At 43.3% G+C, this 20,140-nt stretch overlaps 1 protein-coding gene across 1 annotated transcript in view; it reads right to left on the minus strand.

The window, feature by feature from the left end:
• The window catches only part of ABCA13 (ATP-binding cassette, sub-family A (ABC1), member 13), a 502,078-nt gene that overhangs the window by 260,211 nt on the left and 221,727 nt on the right, over positions 1-20,140 (minus strand). The window contains exons 38-40 of the mRNA XM_011947569.1: positions 18,600-18,818; positions 7,354-7,550; positions 392-549 (exon numbers count right to left, since the gene is read on the minus strand). Of these exons, the coding sequence (XP_011802959.1) occupies positions 392-549; positions 7,354-7,550; positions 18,600-18,818 (574 nt within the window). The remainder of the gene's footprint in view (positions 1-391; positions 550-7,353; positions 7,551-18,599; positions 18,819-20,140) is intronic.

Raw genomic sequence — 20,140 nt, forward strand, 5'->3', positions numbered from 1 at the left:
AAAGAAAGAAAGAAAGAAAGAAAGAAAGAAAGAAAGAAAGAAAGAAAGAAAGAAAGAAAGAAAGAAAGAAAGAAAGAAGAGAAAGAAAGAAGAAAAATATTTCTAGAATATCTAGGTCATGTACTTCCTGGCCCTGACACTCACAGCAGCTCCTGTTATCCATCAGGTAATTCTGACTCCTCATGTATTTTCTATTGGCAATCAAAATGCATACTTGGGTTCCCAGAGGCTTGCTCCCTGCGCAGGCCTGGGGGCACTCATTTTGGCATGTGGGCCATTGTGCACAGAAGGCCTCCACTGAGACATTACTACTATGTAACTGTCGTCACTTGTTTCTCATGCCACAGACAGGAATGGGACTTCAGTGAGATGGAATGGTTGCACTGCTTACCTGTCTCGTGAGTGTCAGGCGGAGCCCCTGGCCATACTCCTCCTTCAGGCAGAAGGGAGGACCGCAGCACCTGAGCCTCCCATGCTGGAGGACGGCCACACGGTCACTCAGCGCTTCGGCTTCATCCAGGTGGTGGGTGGTGAAGATGATCGTGCGACCTGGGTCCGAGAACAGGGCGCATCAGGACCAGGAGGACAAAGGCCCCAGGAGGACCTTCCCTCCTTTCCTCAGGATGGTAGATCCAGGGCACAATGTAAAGATCCTCACCAATTTTCAAACTGAAAAAAATTGAAGTGTGTCCTGCAGGAAGGACTTAGTCAAGACCACTTTGCCAATTCAAGGCCCTGAAACTCTTTCCTCTACAGTAGTTCCCACGGATCTCCCATCCCCACCTCCATGAATGAAAGTGGGTGCTCTGCCAGGCACGGAGGGTGAAACTGTGGGGCAAAACACAGAGTGGTTGTACACAGTCCCCTGTTCTCTCTGACTTACAGGCAGATCACTGCATGAACAGAGAGAATAAATTTAAAAAAAAAAAAAAAAAGCTGGGTGGATGTCTCTCTCCTCAGATACTAAAGTCCTCTCTTCCTCATTTTTTTTTTTTTTTTTTTTTTTTGAGAGGTAGTCTCACTTTCTTGCCCAGGCTGGAGTGCAGTAGCACCATCCTGGCTCACTGCAACCTCTACCTCCCAGGTTCAAGCAATTCTCCCACCTCAGCGTCTGGAGTAGCTGGGACTACAGGCGAGTGCCACCACACCTGGCTAATTTTTATTTTTTTTTATTTTTTTTTATTTTTTGGTATTTTTAGTAGACACAGGATTTCGTCATGTTGGCCAGGCTGATCTTGAACTCCTAACCTCCAGTAGTTCACCCACCTCGGCCACCCAAAGTGTTGGGATTACAAGTGTGAGCCACTATGCCTAGCCCTCCTCATTCTTCTTTGGATGACCAGAGAGATGTACGTAGGGAGAAGGCTATATTTTATGGAAGTGCAATTGAATAAGAAAATCGTAGCACTGGATTAAGGCGGAATTCAATCATAAAAAAGAGGTCTGAAATGACCATGGTATACATTGATACCCTTTGGAATCAGGGATGATGTGACCACATGTATTCATTCTTCCAAGTAGCAGCATCGGAACATGCAATGCCTCCCTGGAAAAGCTAACAGCAGCCATGACTCACAGAGAGGAGAGGACGTTGTGGGTGACGGGCACAGGCAGCCAGGGTGGAGGGGGACTTGGGTGTTCTTGGCAGGAAAGACATCACTGAGCCCAGTGGGCATGGCCTCCTTTGGCAGAAACAAATACTAAGTTCAAATGTTTTCTCTAAGCATTCTAGCATCTTGTCAAGTTTTACGACTTTTGCTTAGAAAGAAAAAGCCTCAGATTTAGCTTTAGCAGAGCAGAGGCCATAGAAACTAGAAGATATTTTGATGAAGTTGACTCAGTCATGTAAAAAGATGTTGCTGCTTTTAGCTTCGACACTCCCCATTGGCTTCCACTGAGCCCCATTCAACCTGTTCCATTTTAATAAATAGAAAGAAACACATTGATTGATTCTTGCTCCTAAGGTAAATGTTCAAAGAGAGAAGGCTAAACATCGCTTTAATTCTACTCAACAAGTAGAATTCTACTCAACATCTACTTAAACAAGTAAATGTTTACGGTGGTGAATACGCTAATTACCCTGATTTGATCATTACACAACGTGTTCATGTGTCAAAACATCACGCCGTAACCCATGATTGGAACGTAGATGGAGCTCGAGGCCATCATGCTTAGCAAACTAATGCAGGAACAGAAAACCAAATACCGCGTGTTCTCACTTATAAGTGGGAGTTAAGTGATGAGAACACATGGAGACATAGAGGGAACAACACACATTGAGGTCTACCAGATGGTGGAGGGAGAGGGGAAGGAGAGGAACAGGAAAAATAATGAATGGGTGCTAGGCTTAATACCGGAGTGATGAAATCATCTGTACAACAAACCCCTGTGAAACAAGTTTACCTATAAAACAAACCTGCACATGTACCCCTGAATTTAAAAGTGAAAAAATAAAAACAATAAATAAACATATGCAATTATCATGTCAATTAAAAACAAAATACAAGTAGAAAAAACAACAATAATAGAGGAGACAGCTTAAAAGACTAAGACTTTCAATACATTAAAAAAAAAAAAGATGCATTTACAAAGAAACTATGGAATGTAGACCCCAGAGCAACAGAGCTTGAAGGTCCACAATGACCAGTTCTTGCCACATATATGTCCCCTGTCCCCAAGTCCAAGGCCAAGCTCCTTGCATGTTAGACCTCTGAGGCTAAGAAAATTTGCTTAATCCCTGATCTAGGATTAAAGGCAGTTTAGATACTCTGATTAGAGCTATCATGTAGTTCAGATGATATGTTCCCATACAATGAAGTCTAAAAATAAAAGTCAACTAGAATCTAAATTCCCAAAAGAGAAGCAAAGAGTAGAATGGTTGCTACCAGGAGCTTGTGGGGCGGGGAGCGGGGAGGGAGGAGAAGGAGGGAGATATTAGTTAAAGGATACAAAGTTTCAGCAACACAAGATGAACAAATTCTAGAGATCTGTTGTACAGCATGGTGACTACCGTTAGTAATAATGCATTATATATCAGAAAATTGCTGAGATTAGATCTTGAGTGCTCTCAACAACAAAAGGTAAGTATGTGAGGTGATGCACATGTAAATTAGCTTGATTTAATCATTCCACAATGTATAGGTACATTTTTCCCTTGGTATCTGTGGGGCATTGGTTCTAAGACCCCTGAAGATACCAAAATCCCTAAGTAAAATGGGGTAGTATTTGCACATAACCTAAGTACATCCTCCCATATACTTTAAATCATCTGTAGATTACAGATAATACCTAGTAATAATATAATGTACATACCATTTAAATAGTTGTTATATTGGGAGGCCGAGGTGGTGGATCACCCGAGGTCAGGAGTTAGAGACTAGCCTGGCCAACATGAGGAAACCCCGTCTCTACTAACAAATATAAAAATTAGCCGGTTGTGGTACGTGCTTGTAATCCCAGCTACTTGGGAGCCTGAGGCAGGAGAATTGCTTGAACCCAGGAGGCAGAGGTTGCAGTGAGCCAAGATTGTGCCATTGCACTCCAGCCTGGGAGACAGAGCAAGACTCTATCTCAAAAAAAAAAAAACAGTTGTTATACTCTATTATTTTTATTTGTTTTTTATTTTCTTTTTTCTTTCTTTTTTTTTTTTTTTTTTTTTTTTTTTTTTTTTTTTTTTTTTTGGCTGTATTATTATTTCTTATTGGTTTTCTTTCCCTGAATTTTTTTTTCTTTTTTTTTGAGACAGAGTCTCACTCTGTCACCCAGGCTGTAGTACAGTGGCACAGTCTCAGCTCACTGCAACCTCCACCTCCTGCGTTCAAGTGATTCTCATGCCTCAGCCTCCTGAGTAGCTGGGACTACAGGCATGCACCACCACACCTGGTTAATTTTTTTGTATTCTTAGTAGAGACAGGGTTTTGCCATGTTGGTCAGGTTGGTCTTGAACTCCTGACCTCAGGTGATCCACCTGCCTTGGCCGCCCAAAGTGCTGGTATTACAGGCATGAGCCACTGTGCTAGGCCTTTCCCTGAATATTTTTGATCTGAGGTTGTTTGAACCCATAGATGCAGAACCCATGGATATAAGGAGTCAACGGTGTATCAAAACATCACTCTGTATACCACAAATACACAATTTTCATTTGTCAATTATACTTTAATGAAGCAGGGAAAATAAATAAACAAACTTTCAAAGAATTTCAATTAGGTTTGCAGGGATTTGACCCTTGATGACTTTGTAGTGGCTGTGAAGGAAATCCAAGACATATCCAAAGCCTTAGAGAGCTATATATAGATATAGACTTCTTTTATTTTTGAGATGGAGCCTCGCTCTGTCGCCCAGACTGGAGTGCAGTCGCACGATCTTGACTCACTGCAACCTTTGCCTCCTGGGTTCAAGTAATTCTCCTGCCTCAGCCTCCCAACTAGCTGGGACTACAGGTGTGCGTCACCATGCCCAGCTAATTTGTGTATTTTTAGTAGAGGTGGGGTTTCATCATATTGGCCAGGATGGTCTCGAACTCCTGACCTCAGGTGATCCACCGCCTCAGCCTCCCAGTATAACAACTATTCAAATGGTACGTACGTTATATTATTAATAGGTATTATATGTAAGCCTCCCAAAGTGCTGGAATTAAAGGCATTAGCCACTACGCCCTGCCTCAAAGAGCAATATTACTGTTTTCCCCAAGACACTACTTGACTGTTTCTCTCTCTGATTCAGATGATATGTTCCTCCAAAAGCTGTGCTTCCCACATTCACCCCTTGTCTATTTTAATAATAATAACGATAACCTGTCATTGATTGAGCGCCCACATGGCAGATACAGAGCTGTGCACTTCTCTCACATCCTATGAGATGGTACCATTGTCTCTATTTGCAAATGAGAACACTGAAGCTCAGAAGCATTTGATCATTTCTGCAGAGTCACATGGGATTTGTAGAGCACGTACGTACCCCAGGACAGAAATTTAGTTGAGATGTGCCAGTTTTCACCGGTATTTTTTGCTTCCTTATTTATTTTTCCATGGGAGACACAGAAATACTGGTACCAGGGCTGATCAAGAGCCCTCACTGTACATAACTAAGCAAGAAACACACACAGCATTCCAGGTAGACTGAGCCCCCAGTGCACTGGTATTCTGACAGAAGAGCTCTTTCTTCTTAGCAGGAAGTGTTTGTTTCTGCACAGCCCTTAGATCTGTCTCACAGAGCTGTATGATTACCTAGAGGTTTGGGCTGCTTCAGAAATGGCTATACATTTTGATTCTTGAAAACACATTTTTCTTCCAATACCGCCTATCTAATCGCTTACATGCTATTGATTTTGCACTTCAATCAGTGCAGGGACGATTTCAAAAAAGTCCTCCAAAGACAAAAAAGAACATTGCTAACTAGTGAAGGACAGTGAGAAAATATTTGGTTTGTAACAACAGAAACTGTAGAAAACTGTCTGTTTCTGAGACTTTCATTGTATCTATTTTTCTGTCTAAAATAACCTTTGTGCTCATTACAAAAATGTTCTGTCAGCTAAAGCTTTGAGACTCCAGCTCTAATTTTTAAACTAAACAAGAGTAGTGGGCTTGTGGTATTTAATTTGCACCGCAATTCACAGGTGCAGAAACAATGTAATCTATTTGTCTATCTCCCACTGATTTGCTGCATCAGTCCCCAGCCAGGGTAGCGCGTAAATTGTTCGATCCAGTTTAAATCGTTTCATCTAAAAATTTAATCAGTCTTTTGAAGTGGTGGTCAGTTTCCCATTTCTGCCCTTTCTGTATCTTTCCCCGAGGGGCACTCAGGTAAATGGAGTCAGGAGTCTTGGTGATCTCGTGGCAATGGGGAAGGGTTCAAATCTTTGGGTACAATGTGGTCAGCGTCCTCTGGTGTCTGGGTGCCAACCAAGACCACATGGCACTGTCCCCCTCCCCACCTTGGCATTTGTAGCTTGGACTCCAAAGGGTTCAGCCCAGAGCAGAGTGCTTCCGGGCTGTCTAGGCCTCACAGCAGGTCCTGCTGACTGCAGATGGCTGAATCTCTGCCCTGGCCTCCAGTCTGCTAGCTCCAAGGGGTCCCCTACTTCCATAGCAGCATCCCTAGCAAGCCCTGTCTTTCAGTGTCAAAGTTCATGGGCGTGAAAAGGTAGGGAATACCAGCCCTCGGTGCCTCACTGGGTCCTGGAGTTCTGCTCAGCCTCGTGAACTCCGATGTGGCTGCGCCATCATTGAGGAGCCAGCACCACAGATGTGGCCTGCACTTCTCTAGTGCAATTGCCCAGGCCAGGCCAAAGCCCAGAGTGGAACAAAAAGTCACATCTGCTTGCTCAATTTTCCCACTTCTATCTCTGTCTTCTCTTTCCATAATTCCACCAAAATTGTGGGACAGAAAGAAACAGACTGTTCTTCTATACTCCCTTTAGTTATTTTTCTCTTTTCTGACTCCAGCCTATGGTTAAGCTTTAAGTGACAGACTGGAGTGTCTTTTCCACTCCAAAGATAGAATCTGATGGTCCAAGACACCTGGGCTCAGCCCTCTATATGCTAAGAAAAAGAAGAGCTCTTTCTTGTTATTTTTCCTTTATTTCTTCATTTGCAAATCCTAGTTCAACTCCAGGGAAATGCAGACCTTAGGTCAAGTCAGAAGAAAATTTGATATTCAAAAGGTGAAAGAAAAAGCAAAGGAACATTTTATAAGAATCTGTATTAATCCTGCCACTGATGCTTCTACAGTTGTTTACCAGCACCAAGATGTGTTACACTGTTGCAATGTTTCTCTCCAAAAGGGAGAATTCTCATCGAAAATACATAGGGCAATGCTTCCTAGCTGTCAGGATTGTAGAAAGAATCAGAAGTTGGAAATTAGTAACTTCCCATCAAATGTCCTATATTGGAAAGAAACAATAATAGATGCGAGAAATATGGACCAGAGGCTCAACGGCCACCTGCCAGGAAACTTTCTCTATAGCTACAAGTAAATCAACTGCCATCTCTCTGAGCCTTCATTTCTTCATCTGAGACAAGGGATGTTTGTCCTATGATCTGGGATGCCTCTTCTAAGAAACTAAGCTCCCAGAAGAAGACAATTTTCCTTGAAATCACATATGACAATATATAATGTACATAAATGTCATTGCTGTTATTGAGTTAAAAGGTCAAATACAAAGTAAGCAATTCTAAGCACTATAGAGATGTTATCTAATGAATATATCTCTGTAAGTGATTTAAAAACTATGTTTTTCTGAAAAGGATAATGCAGCCTCATTGGGACACAACTAGGTTCTTCCATACAACAGCAATGCATTTCCTGCAATACAACACTGTGGGAAGAGAAGGCAGAATAAGGTCCAGTGCCTACCTTCTCGGTACTTGAGCAGAATGTCCCACAGGCTATGCCGGGAGCAAGGGTCCACCCCACTGGTGGGCTCGTCCAGAACCACGGTCCTCGACATGCCCAGGAAAGCAATGCCAATGGAGAGCTTCCTCTTCAGGCCTCCAGACAGTGCTCGAGTCTGTTTGTGCTGATGCTGAGTTAAGTCCACATCCTGAAGAGTTCTGAAATTAGAAGAAAGCATCACTCTTCTCCCTGAACACCTTAAACCGTTGCTTCTAATTTCACTCCAGAAATAATGACTAACAGTGACTGAAATCATTATAAACCACAAATATATTACGGAGGCGTGGATGCTACATACATATGTGAGTCTCACCACAGCAGCATGGACTTTCTTCAGGTTCAGATAGAATCATACCAAGGGACTAACCGTGATGCACACCAGCAATATCTGCCCAGAATTATGCTTGGAAATACTTGCATTGTCTCCTCTCTGGAGAAGCATGTCTCTCATTTCACTCATACCTCCTGCCAGGGAGGGCCCTGCATCCCTCTACAGGGTATGGAGTATAGTGGAATGGCTGATGCACCAGTGTGGTCAGAAGATGCAAGGCAGGCCCAGCTCTACTGTTCATCAGAGAAGCCCTTCACTCCCTGGTGCACTGTCCACTAAATCTGGATCACCCAACCTTCCTGATTAATGCAGATGTTCCAATGAAATGTCGTGTGCAAAGAAATATTATCATTTGCCATTAATGTAAGAACAAGTCTCCTGTTCTGTTGCAGGGATCTTTTGGTCTTGGGAGTTCCAGATCTCAGACACCCAGTGCAAAGCCTTCCCCATGTGAAACTTTACCCCCCTTCCAGGGATCCACTCTCTTTTCTCTTAAATAACTTCCCTCACCACTGTACCCCTATTAACTCTACAGGAATACTTACTGCCCTCATCACCTACTTATCATCTTACTCATTGTTAGACACCCAGTTTAAACAATGCCTTCCTGAAACCTTCCCTTGACCGCTCAAACCAAAGTGGAGTCTCTCCCCTGAGCTGCAGGCATGTTTCTACCTTCCTGATGGCCAGCAGCTAAAGTCATGGTGCCATTCTGCAACCAGAGAGAAGGCTAGACAGTCAGAGGAGGATTTGACAGGTTCCAGACAGTTGAGCTTCAAGAATAGTTGGGGCCTGGAACATTCCAGAATCCCAAACAAAGAATTGGGTGAATCCCATTGTCTGCCTGATGACTAAGTATTTCATGTAAATACTTCCCATCCTGACCTAGAAAGAGTTCAAGCCCACTTCTTAGGGTTTAGTGTTCACTCTGTGCACTTAATGTTTCATTCAAATCTTATAGTGCATTTTCTGCTGGTTAAATCTCAACCTAAATTTATAGTAGTAATTTATGCTCCTGTTTTTCAGGTGTTCCCAGTGTGGACAACACCCTATTGAAAAGAGGAAGACAAATGTTTTTATTTCACCAGGTAACTGTCTAGCCCTGCAGTCTCCCAACACATTCTCAGCTGCGAGATTCCATCTATTAAGCTAAACTTAGCACATGAACCAGAGATCAGTCAGCAGAGAAGACAAATAGACAAGAAAAAAGTCAGTAAGATGTCAGATGTTCTCAAACGTGCATGTTCTGGTTACTTTTCTATGTTCAACCTCAAACCCCTCCTTCTTCATTTCTTCCATTGGCACTACTCGGGATGTCCATGGTATCCTCTTGGGTGGCCCCATGCTGCTGCCTCATTGTGCACCCTAACTAAGCTGGAAGCCTACCTCCTCTTCATACACCTGGCATTGAACTTCAGGAATACTTTTGGCCCCCTGCCACTTTGTCCCCACCTGTGCAGTCCTTCACAGAACCTCCACTACACAGGTGTCAAACAAGATATAAGCAAAAGGAACCAACCATGCTTCTACAATCAAATTTATGCAAAGAAGCTGGGGCCTGCTCTCTATCTTATGCAACTCGTTAGCATTAAACTGACCAATCTGGTTCACTCTGTATTTTTACTTCTGTTTTTAGTGGAGGCCTGTTTTTCTGATGCACTTTGAACTTCAATATACAAACACATTTTATGGACAATTTTGCTCCCCATCGTGTGTGTGTGTGTGTGTTTTAAAATTCCTGAAACCAAGAGTGGTAGGTGATAATGATAGGGTGGAGGGAGTGAGGATGAGCCTGTTTCATTCGTGTGTGTTTTATAACTTCTTGCAAGATTGCATAAAGGGTCTATAACATCATAGGTGCTGGTTGCATATTGGATATAAGGGTAGGGGTATCAAAGAGCAACAAAGCACAGGTCCTTCTGTAGGAAATCAGAGTTGTCTAGAGAAATCATGTGTATATGTCCAATTAGGACACAATGAGATAAATGTTACAGGTGAAGTATAAGCAACGTGCTATGGGAAGCTCACAGGAAATGGTGAGTTATTGGTCTTGGAGAGGTCCAACTTAAAGTAGAACTTTCTATCACATCACAATACTGTAGAATCTACAATTCTGAAGAATATCATTCATTCATTTCAAAATGCTTTCCCACAGAGGAAATCCCAGTCACTTTGTTTCATTTTTTAAATGTTAGCTCCAAGCCTGGATAATCATATTTAACATTTATTAGACATGTATCATACACTAGGTACTATTCTAAGTGCTTTGTGTGTATAAATTATTACAATCCACATAACCTCCAAATGAGGGTCTTCTCATCATTAGTACCACATTATATTTGGAAAACCCAAGAGAGAGATAGTATATATTGTCAAAAGCTTTCTAAGTGGAAGAGCTGCATTCAACCACTAGCACTCTGAAGCCAAAATACACACTGGCATCCACTGGGTCCCTGTGACACGCATCATATGCACCTGTTAAGTATCTCACTCCCCACATGGACTGGAGCTTTCCCAAGATCAAGCCCCTTTGTCTTAGTATGTCTGTTTTCCCAGAACCAGGCTTGGAGGCTGAAGATAATTAGCACTCATGGCATTTTAATCAGTGAATTTAATATCCACTAAGGTCAATGGAAGTAAAAGTCCTTGACTTATTTTGCACAGAATGACACATTCCTAGGACTCTAAGCCACTGAGGCATTGGCTGGGGTCAGCAAAACAATGTCTGAACACCCATCATTGCGGCAGGGAGAGAACCCCATTGCAAAGCCCAGTCATTTCCACTCTGCTGGTTTCTGGGCATTATTCAGATGCTTACAGCAGACTTAAAAATGAAAGAAGACAGCAATTTGTAAACACTGGCCAGAAGTTTTTAATCTGTTGAATTTTTTTTAATTTTAAAGTTATTTAGAGGCTAGGGTTTTTCTAGTAGTTATTGATCTTATACATACCAAAAAGAAGCAAATAATTTTTGCAAAGTTACATTTCCAAATTCCTTCTCAAAAGGACAGGAAAATCCTCTAATTGAGAACATTGCTAGGCAGCAGGGAAAGGAGGAAAAGATATTTTCTCCTATTAAGACCCAGAGACTCATGCACCAGAGAATGTATTTCAGATGCTGTTCTTTAATCATTCATTCATTTATTCAAGGAATGTTTACTGAACCCCTACAATGCCTGGCACCTGCCACCTGCTAGGGCTAGAGAAATAAATCGAATCTTATCCTTGATTCAAGAAATTCAAGGTCTAGTGGAAAAGACAGGCAAGAAATTATAATAAGAGTAGAAGTAAGTAGGGTAATGATAAAGTCCCAGGTGCAACAGGGATTCCCTCTGACTCCAGAGAAAGTGGCATATGAAATTAGTCAGATGGGTAGTGAGAGTAAGTGAAGTGGGGATGCTTGAACAGTATGTTCCAGAAAAAAAAAAAAAAAAGAGGAAAGCACTTGCCAGGACTTGGGGGAGAAAGACTAGCATATGCAGGGAACAAAGAAATTCTGTCCTTCAAGTACAGGGAAAACCATACAACGACCTCAGATAAGACAGGAGAGAGAGGCTTGAGCCAGGACACATACCCATCATAAATCCTGTTCTATAACTGCTATTTCTTTCCTTCACTTGGTCTCCATGTGGGGCAGTTGACTCCTTTTGTCTCACTGTGACCTTCCCCACCTCCGCTAAAGCCCCAGCCTTGAATCTCAGGTCATCTGAGCATATCATCCACCGTTGGGTGGTGGTGTCACTGCTGTTGTCATCTACCCATCCCTGAATCTGCTCTTGTGCACTGTCTCTTTCTTCAGCTCTACTCTTATCACTATTCTTAGAGATTTTATTAGTATTTGATGTAGCATCTCCTCCCTTCATTCCACCAATCCCATTTACTCACAACCAAGTAACATCCTAGACCTTGTAATTTCTAACAAACACAGCTTCTCCAGGCTCTCAATTCCATGCCTCCTCTTCTAACTAGTTAACTTTATAATCACTTCTGTGCATGCACTCTTTACCTTGAAAAACAATGAAGCTAATGGAAGCACTCATAGACTCAGCCCTTGGTCCTTCTATTGGAAGTGAGCCTGCTGTGCTCTCAGGAGAGACAGCTCCTTGTCTCTTATTTAAATCCCTTTCCCTGTCCCATACAGAATAGTGTTCCAGCAAGCCACCTGCTCTGTAGCTCAATCCAATTATTCATTCTCTACTGGGGCATTCTCATCTGTGTCTAGATATGCTGCTGTGATTCCCGTCTTTGAATTCTTTGAATGGAAGAGGAGCACTTTTTCTCTTGACCTCACTGTTCCTTTTTGACACTATCATATTTCTTTGCTTTTTTTGCAGCAAAATTCCTAAGATGTGCTGCTGCCAATTTCTCTTCTTCCATTCTCTCTTTAATTGACCTTCATTCCCTTCACACTACTAAAATTGCCTTCTGGAGGTCACTAGAGCCCTCCACATACTAAATCCAAAGGCCATTTTTTTAAGTCTTCATTTTACTTGACCCTCAACAGTATTTAAGGTCTGATCACACCCTCACCATTAGTGGACTTGGTTCACGTCTTTTTCTTCCGCCTTTGCTACTGGTTTCTCTTTCTTGACTGCTTGGCTGGTTTCTCCCCATCTCTCCATACACTCCATGTTGGAGTGTCCAGGGATCAATGTGCTTTGTCCCCTCTTCTACTCCTCCTTCACTTATGCCCTCTGTGATCTCATTACTATCAAACAAATGTGCCTCCAACCTGAGTTGCATGGTGAACTCCAGAACTCTAAGTGGTAACGTTAACTACATAACAATATCACACCAACTTAAAGATCTGACAAATTTCCTCTCTTGACTATGCTTATCTTCCCTAGGCCAAATTAAAGGCAAAAGAGTAATGATCTGAATCTTGACACATGTTTACTCTAAAGATTCTAGCAGGGATGCTACCTCCCTTGAACTCGCATTTTAATGAAGCTACACATTAAGGAAACCAAGTGGTGATACAGGAGACTAATAGGGAGCATGTTGGATCTAAATCAGATGTTTGCAGTTTTCCCTTTCTCTAACTGAAGACTACTGTCCTAAAACATGATCTTATTCTGATTGCTTTTGTGCAAATTGGCTTTGTTGCTAGGTAACACGCTGTGCGCTGATAATCATTAAGGTTGCCTGGCACCCAAGTAAGATGAAGCAAATGTAGCATCGTTAGGTGTTTGATTTAAGCTCCCAATCTCAATCACAATAGAGTTTACTATGGTCTAGGGTAGATGCATCTTTTAAAATTACAATAGGTGACCTATGACTTGTTTTAAGAAATCAGGTTGGACACAGACAATTTGCTATCTCGTAATACACAGTCCATAAGATACCTAGCTATTTCTCATTAAGTACCCACTCAAATTCAAGACAGGTTTGAATAGTACAAACTAAATATTTTCCCTGTACTTCCAAGTGTCCACTGTCATTAACATTATTACTATTTCCAGCCATTCTCTGAAGACAGCATGAGATGTGAACCAGCCACCTCCCAGTAGAGAATGCCCTCCAGTAGAGATTATGACAATAACGTGAATGTTGAGCGGGGGACAAAAGAAGAAAAGATGATTTAAATAAAATGTATAGTATCATCCATCACTTTAACAATGGACTTCTGTCCCTCAAGGATTTTTTCCATCAGTTCAGGCTTAATTTGCACACAGCCCTCACAGTGTCAGCATCCATCCAGAAGAAGATTTGGCTTTTTCTACACATGCACTTATAGTATACATAGTATCTAAACACAGCCACAAATTTCATCTTGAGATCATCTGCAGAAATACTGATCCCATCCGAGTATGGGAAAATAAAACTGTGCAATGCAGTGGTACATTTCCAGACAACCAGTTTGTCACTTGCCAACGCTGCTCTCCACTAAAAGACTTTCAGGGGTAACATGAGCGTGATTTTCCCCAACGCCCTCCTTTAAGACCCTAGCCCCTAGGTAATATGTGCCTCTGCCATATTCTGGGTTTGTGATCTTGTTTTGTTTCATATATCCAACAGAATGTCCATAATACTGCCTCACTTGGCCCCTCTAGGATCCAGTGTGTGCAATCTGACCTTACTCAGGTGAGATTCCTCCAAGAGAAATGCTCCAGAGGGAAGTTCCACAATGCACCAGGGATCCTTCATCCACACGTTCCCCACTGTGGGTTGCTAGTGACCCACCTGCCCTGCCTGCCAGGTTCTGAGAGTGCATTTTAAAGCTAATGCATTCACTAGCCCCGGGGAGAGCAACTGTTAACAAATCACCTTCACTTCTCAGACTCCTGGAATCCCCAGTGGGTGTCCATACTCCCATTAGAGCATCAAGGCTAGAAATGTGCTAGAGAATCTGCCCTCTCTCCGCCCGGTTGGTCTTGTCTTCCCAGAGGCCATGCCCACATGCTACAGCATAATGGCCAACTTGAAGAAAAAGCAGCAGAAGGCACTTTGCATCTGAGAGTCCTGGGTCACATCCTGGCTTCCCTCTACGAGCTGCATGGCACCATCTCCCAGAGCCTCTGCCCTTCCTGTATCCCAGGGAAAAGACACTTGAATGAGACCACTCATGTAAGTTCCTGACACATATCCACCATAGTGGCTGGCACAAGAAAAGGTATTAAACAAATGAAAGTCCTTATTTATAAAACACAGGTAGCCATTGCAGAGGTGAGACTGGAAGCAGAAGGCCCCTCTGGCCATCTGAGAGAGCCCACCGGGTGCTTCTTTCCTGCCCTGGCCCACGTGGCCTGCACAACATCCCAAGGATGTGGTGAGAGGGGATCTGGTCCTTGAAGGATCTCAGGATTTGGGCACATCAAGGAAACTGAGGTAGTAGTGGAGGGGAGGGCAATAAATAAGAAAAACCAGCTTGGGCAGGAGCACAGGCTGGCAGTGCTCTGGTGGGAGCCTGGCACCACAGCTGGCCTCAGCATCAGACACCTCTAGGCTCCTTAAACTCACATCTCTAACACAAACTCATCACTTTCCTCTCATCCACTTCTCAAAGAGGGTCTCTCTATACACACAGCTAACCCTTGAACAATGCAGGGACTCGGAGCACCACAGTGCACACAGTCAAAAATCTGTGTATAACTTCCAGCTCCCCCAAAGCTTACCTACTAATATTCTACTGTTGACTGGAGGCCTTACCAATAATGTAAACAGTCAGTTGACACCTCTTTTGTATGTTATATGCATTACAAACTGTATGCTTACAATGAGGCAAGCTAGAGAAAAAATTGTTATTTAAAAAAGCATAAAGAAGAGAAACTATATTTGCTATTGTCTAACTGGAAGTGGATCATCACAAAGGTCTTTATCCTTGTCATCTTCACGTTGAGTAGGCTGAGAAGGAGGAGGAGGAAGGGGAGAGCTGATCTTGCTGTCTCAAAGATGGGTGAGGCAGGTCAGGCAGAGGAGATGGAAAGGTAGCAGAAGAGGTAGGCACACTGAGTGTTACTTGTATTGAAAACATTTGAATATAAGATCTGCAGGGTTCAAACCTGTGTTGTTCAAGAGTCAACTGTATTTGAAAAACACTGTGCTTGCCTGAGCCAGACATCTGGGGATTCCCATGGACACCCCCTCCTCTCTTATTCCCCATTGGGTTTGCATCTCCCTTTCCTCCTCACCCTCCTGGACCCCTCCTGGCCTAATCTTTTCTTAGTGCAGGAGCCCCCAGCTCTCCCCGTGACTTGGGCTCATTCCAGCCCACCTCATTCTCCACCTGCAACTGGAGAGAGTGTGTGACCCACCATTGGGTGGCCACCGTAACCAGGTGCTCAGCACTCTCCAGAGGCCTCATGCCCATGGACAGCCTATAGAACAAAACCTAAAATCTTGCAAGGCTTAGGAAGCTTCTGTAATGTTGTCCAGCTTCTCCAGCCTGTCCTGTGCCTGCAAGAAGGAGGCCTGTGGACCCTCTAAGCTGCACATGCTGTAACATATTGCAGCCCACCCACTGTAGTCAACCCCAGGTCATCCTTACTCATCCTGTAGCCTGCTACTCAATCATTACCTCTGCTATGATCCCTCAGCATACAAGCAGGGGCAGCTGACCCCCTGCACCCACTTCACACACACTCCAGTAGAGCTTATTCAGCTTCACTGTTTGCACCTGAGGTTTCTTTCTGAACTCAAGGGGGTTGAGGGATAAAAGACAACAAATATGGTGCAGTATATACTGCTCGAGTGATGAGTGCACCAAAATCTCACAAATCACCACTAAAGAACTTACTCATGTTACCAAATACCACCTGTACCCCAATAACTTATGGAAAATATATAAAAATAACAATTGAAAAAAAAATCCAGTTATTCAACTCAAAGAATGCTTAATATACTACAGTGAACCAAATAGACTATGTCCCTGTAGTCAAGGGGTTTGCTATCTGGTGGAAAGCAACAGAAGACAAATACACAGAGGCTGTTATGAAATGATAAATGTCTTAAATAAGCGCCAGAGAAATAGAGGGGACTCAGGAGGGTGAGCGGGAAGGTGTTCTGAACAGAGTGCTCAGGAAATCTGCTCTAAGATGGTGTCTGAGAAGAGCCAGGATGGCAGTGAGCAGGCTGCACGCTGAGCCCATCACAGCACAAATGCAGCAAAGGGCCTGTTCAGTGTGCTCAGGGAACCATCATAAGACCAGTGCAGCTGGCACCACACAATGAAGGATCAAGTAAACCAAGATAGACTGACAGGGCCTTATAAATTTATAGTCCAAAGGAGGAGGGTTTTGAGGTGGAAGGGGGCACTCATAATAAATCTGAGACAATAGACACAAAAATGTAAATTACACAATTGTAGGCCTCCATATCTTTAGATTATACCCCGAGTGATGTGAGTCCTTGAAGGGCAGTGGGCAGAGAAGGGCCAGGACCTGGGTACATTTCTAAGGAGCACGCCATGTGTAGTGGTGAAAGCAGGGGACATCAGGACACTAGACAATGATCTGGGGGTTGGGTTTGGGGGCAAGACAAGCTTTGCAAAAGTGAGCCAAAGGGGCTGGAGGAAAGGGGAGAAGAAGCTGACAGCAAGCAGAAAGGCCAGCTGCAGCCCTGGCGTCTCTGCAGAGACATGATGCAGGGTGACCTGCAACAGCAGGGATGGAGAAGCAAGCAATAGCAGATGGAGAGGCCGAGCAACAGGAAGGGTGGAATGGAGCATTCTCATTACAAATGTTTTGCTTGTTCTCTGGTCATATCGCCAAAGGCACATGGAATGTGTGACAACTTTAAAACTCATTCCTCTTTTTCTCAGTGTTCCAGGGCTAGAAACATCAAGGTAGAGCTCCACCATACTGAAGCACGTAGCGGAAAAGTGGTAAAGAAATAAGGTTACACCATACAAACTAACGACCAAACCCTGTGAGCTTTCACCTTAATTAAATGCAGATTGTAAACACTTATTTATAAATGTAAAGCTTGCAAAAATGTTGTAAAATAACACTAATCTGTAAGAATTCATTACATTCACATTTTCTTCTCAGGAATGTGCAGTCTGTTACCAGTTATGCTTACACACTTGCCTCCAAGGGCCCCTTCCCCACACGCTCATGCCATGGTTGAATTTCTGCTTTCCATCCACTGGAATTGCTAAGAACGTGGCACTAGCCCCAGGAGGCCAGAGTCATACATCTTCCTGATGGGGCAGAGCCCAGCACAGGACAGATGGCCTGCACACTTAACTACCACTGTTTGCTGAATCAATGACCCCAGCACTGGATTAACGTTTCCACCTCCAGCTACTCTCCTTGACTTTCATTGCTCCACTTCCCCCTCCAATCCATAATGTAATCCATGGTCATCACCCTCAAACATCACTTTGTTTTCTAATCAGGAACCTACAGTCTCTCCCTTTTACCTCTGGTCTAAACTTCTATCAGTGTCCAATGAGACAGAGCATACTGCCTTGCTTTTGCCTTGATTCCCATCCTGGATACCCTACTTCCTTTCCACCTCTCCCCACATATTTCCACCTCTCCCCACATATTCTCAACTCTAAATCTTTCTTGCACTATCCACTTTCATATAGGATTCAGCTCTCCATGTGGACCCCCCATTATCCTACCCATTCTTCATGACCCTACCAGGACTTCTCTGCTCCCTGCCTTGTGCAACCAGTTAGTCAGCATGACCTGATTCTTCTAAATTTGAATAATCTTCAAATACAGACCTTCCTGGCCCATGCACCACAGCACCATGACCATAAATCAGGCTGTCACCACCTCTTGCCTACATTGGCCACTCTGTATTCAGTCTCTCCCATGGTACCTGCTATGATCTGGCAGGAGACAGCTTCCAGATCTCAGGCTAATCACAATCCCCCACTCATGAACACCTACTTGCTCAATGAAGTTCAAACTCCTTAGCATGACCAACAAGGCTCTTTTTTTCTTAATCTTTGTGTGTGTGTGTGTGTGTGTGTGTGTGTGCGTGTGTGTGTGTGTGTGTGTGTGACAGGAGGGAAGGAAGGAGTTGAGGAAGACCTAGGGATCAAGGAGAGAGAAGGCAGACTAATCAGTTTCTTGACAACCAGTTTTCTTGCTGCCTTTTAATTCTTTTCGTTTCAGGACTCCCCTAGGGACCTTTTGCTCTAGATACACAAAGTTTCCATCAACAGCTTCTGTGCTTACATGTGCTCATCTCTTCCCCACATCAAAGACAAATCAAATCAAATTCAATGCCTTCCCACAGAAGCCTTTTCTGACATTCTCAGTGTTGGTGGTTGTGTCATAATTCCATAGTTAACAACCATTTGCTAATTATTTCCTCTTATAAATGTAGACACAGATGATTTTTTAAGTGTCTCTAGTGTCTTCACTTCCTTACACAATGGGCAGAGGCAGGAGGAGCACAGAGACAACTGTTTACTAACTGATTGACTTGCTGATGCAGCTCCTTCTTGGTCAACTGTGGAGACTTTATGGAAGCAAAGAGTAGCAGATGTTCCCGGACGGTGAGGTTGTCCAACAGGATGTCCTGCTGTAGACACACACCCAGCTCCATTCTGACCCTCGACAGGTCTGTCTGCAGGTTCTTGCCATTGATGATGATGTTTCCAGAAGTTGGAGGGTAGAGCCCCGTCAACATGGATCTGCCAGAGAAAATAAGACAGCATGGAGAATATGCATTGCTGATACTGTGAGCATCAGCAATCCAGTCAGCTCCAGGATGGCGCATGCATCCTGCCAAGAGCACTCACCCTCACCCTCTGCTGTCCTGGTTTTTACACAATCAGTTAAAAGACATGAGAAGCTTGAGGGCACGTTGGCTGGTTGATCTTGAAAATGTGAGTTTAACATAATGTTTATGCTACCACATGAAATACAAATGCTCCTTGACTTCTGATTGGGTGATGTCCCAATAAATCGATCAAAAGTTGAAAACACTGTAAGTGAAAATGTATTTACATGTAATTTACCTAACATCACAGCTTAGTCTGTCTAGCCTACCTTAAATGTGCCCAAAACATTTGCATTAGCCTACAGCTGGGCAAAATCAACTATCACAAAGCATATTTTATAATAAGGTGTTGAATATCCCTTGCAATTTATTGAATATTGTACTGAAAGTGAAAAGCAGAATGGCTGTATGAGTCCTCAGACTATGGTTTCTACCTAATGTGTATTACTTTCACACCATCATGACATCAAAATATCATTAAGTTGAACCATTGTAAGTCTGAGCTGCGATTATAGAGCATTACAGTTGTATGGGACTTTAAGATGATAACATTCAACTTTTTACAGATGAGGAAACATGCTAAAGAAATGACATATATACCTAAATCCTCATCATTAAATATAAGCAAAACAGAGATGCAAGGCTAGGCCCCAACTGTGGAGCCAGTCTTCCTTCCGCTGCTCCCGGGATAGTCTGTGTGTGTTAAAATCACAAGAACTCAAGCAGCCGGCCACCACAAGCTCACACGACCAACTTTACCAACAGAAGCCTCAGAATTGCCTAGTCCTGCTTCCTTGTTTCAGGAAGTTTATTATTTAAGTTTTAAATTGGTTCCTTATTTCTGAAAAGTTAAACACGTCCCTACCACAGGACCTAGCAAATCCGCTCCTTAGTATTCACACATGAGAAATTAAATGTGTGCTGACACAAAGCTGTATGCACAAATGTTCACAGCAGCTGTGTTCACAAACACTGACAAAGAGAAACAACCTCAATTGCAACCCATAGATGAAAACATAAAGAAACTGAATTACCTCCGTATAGTGGATACCACTCAGTTGTCCCAAGGAGCAGGCTGCTGGCCCACCACCACCATGCCTGGGTCCCCAAAACAGTCCGCTGAGTACAAGAAGCCAGACATGATCCCATTTACAAGAAATTCTAGAATAAGTAACCTAGTTTTTAGTGACAAAGAGCAGATCAGTGGTCACATGAAGGCCGGGGTCAAAGGAG

Source organism: Colobus angolensis, unplaced genomic scaffold, assembly GCF_000951035.1.
Source record: "Colobus angolensis palliatus isolate OR3802 unplaced genomic scaffold, Cang.pa_1.0 Scaffold268, whole genome shotgun sequence".
NCBI classification, from domain to species: domain Eukaryota; kingdom Metazoa; phylum Chordata; class Mammalia; order Primates; family Cercopithecidae; genus Colobus; species Colobus angolensis.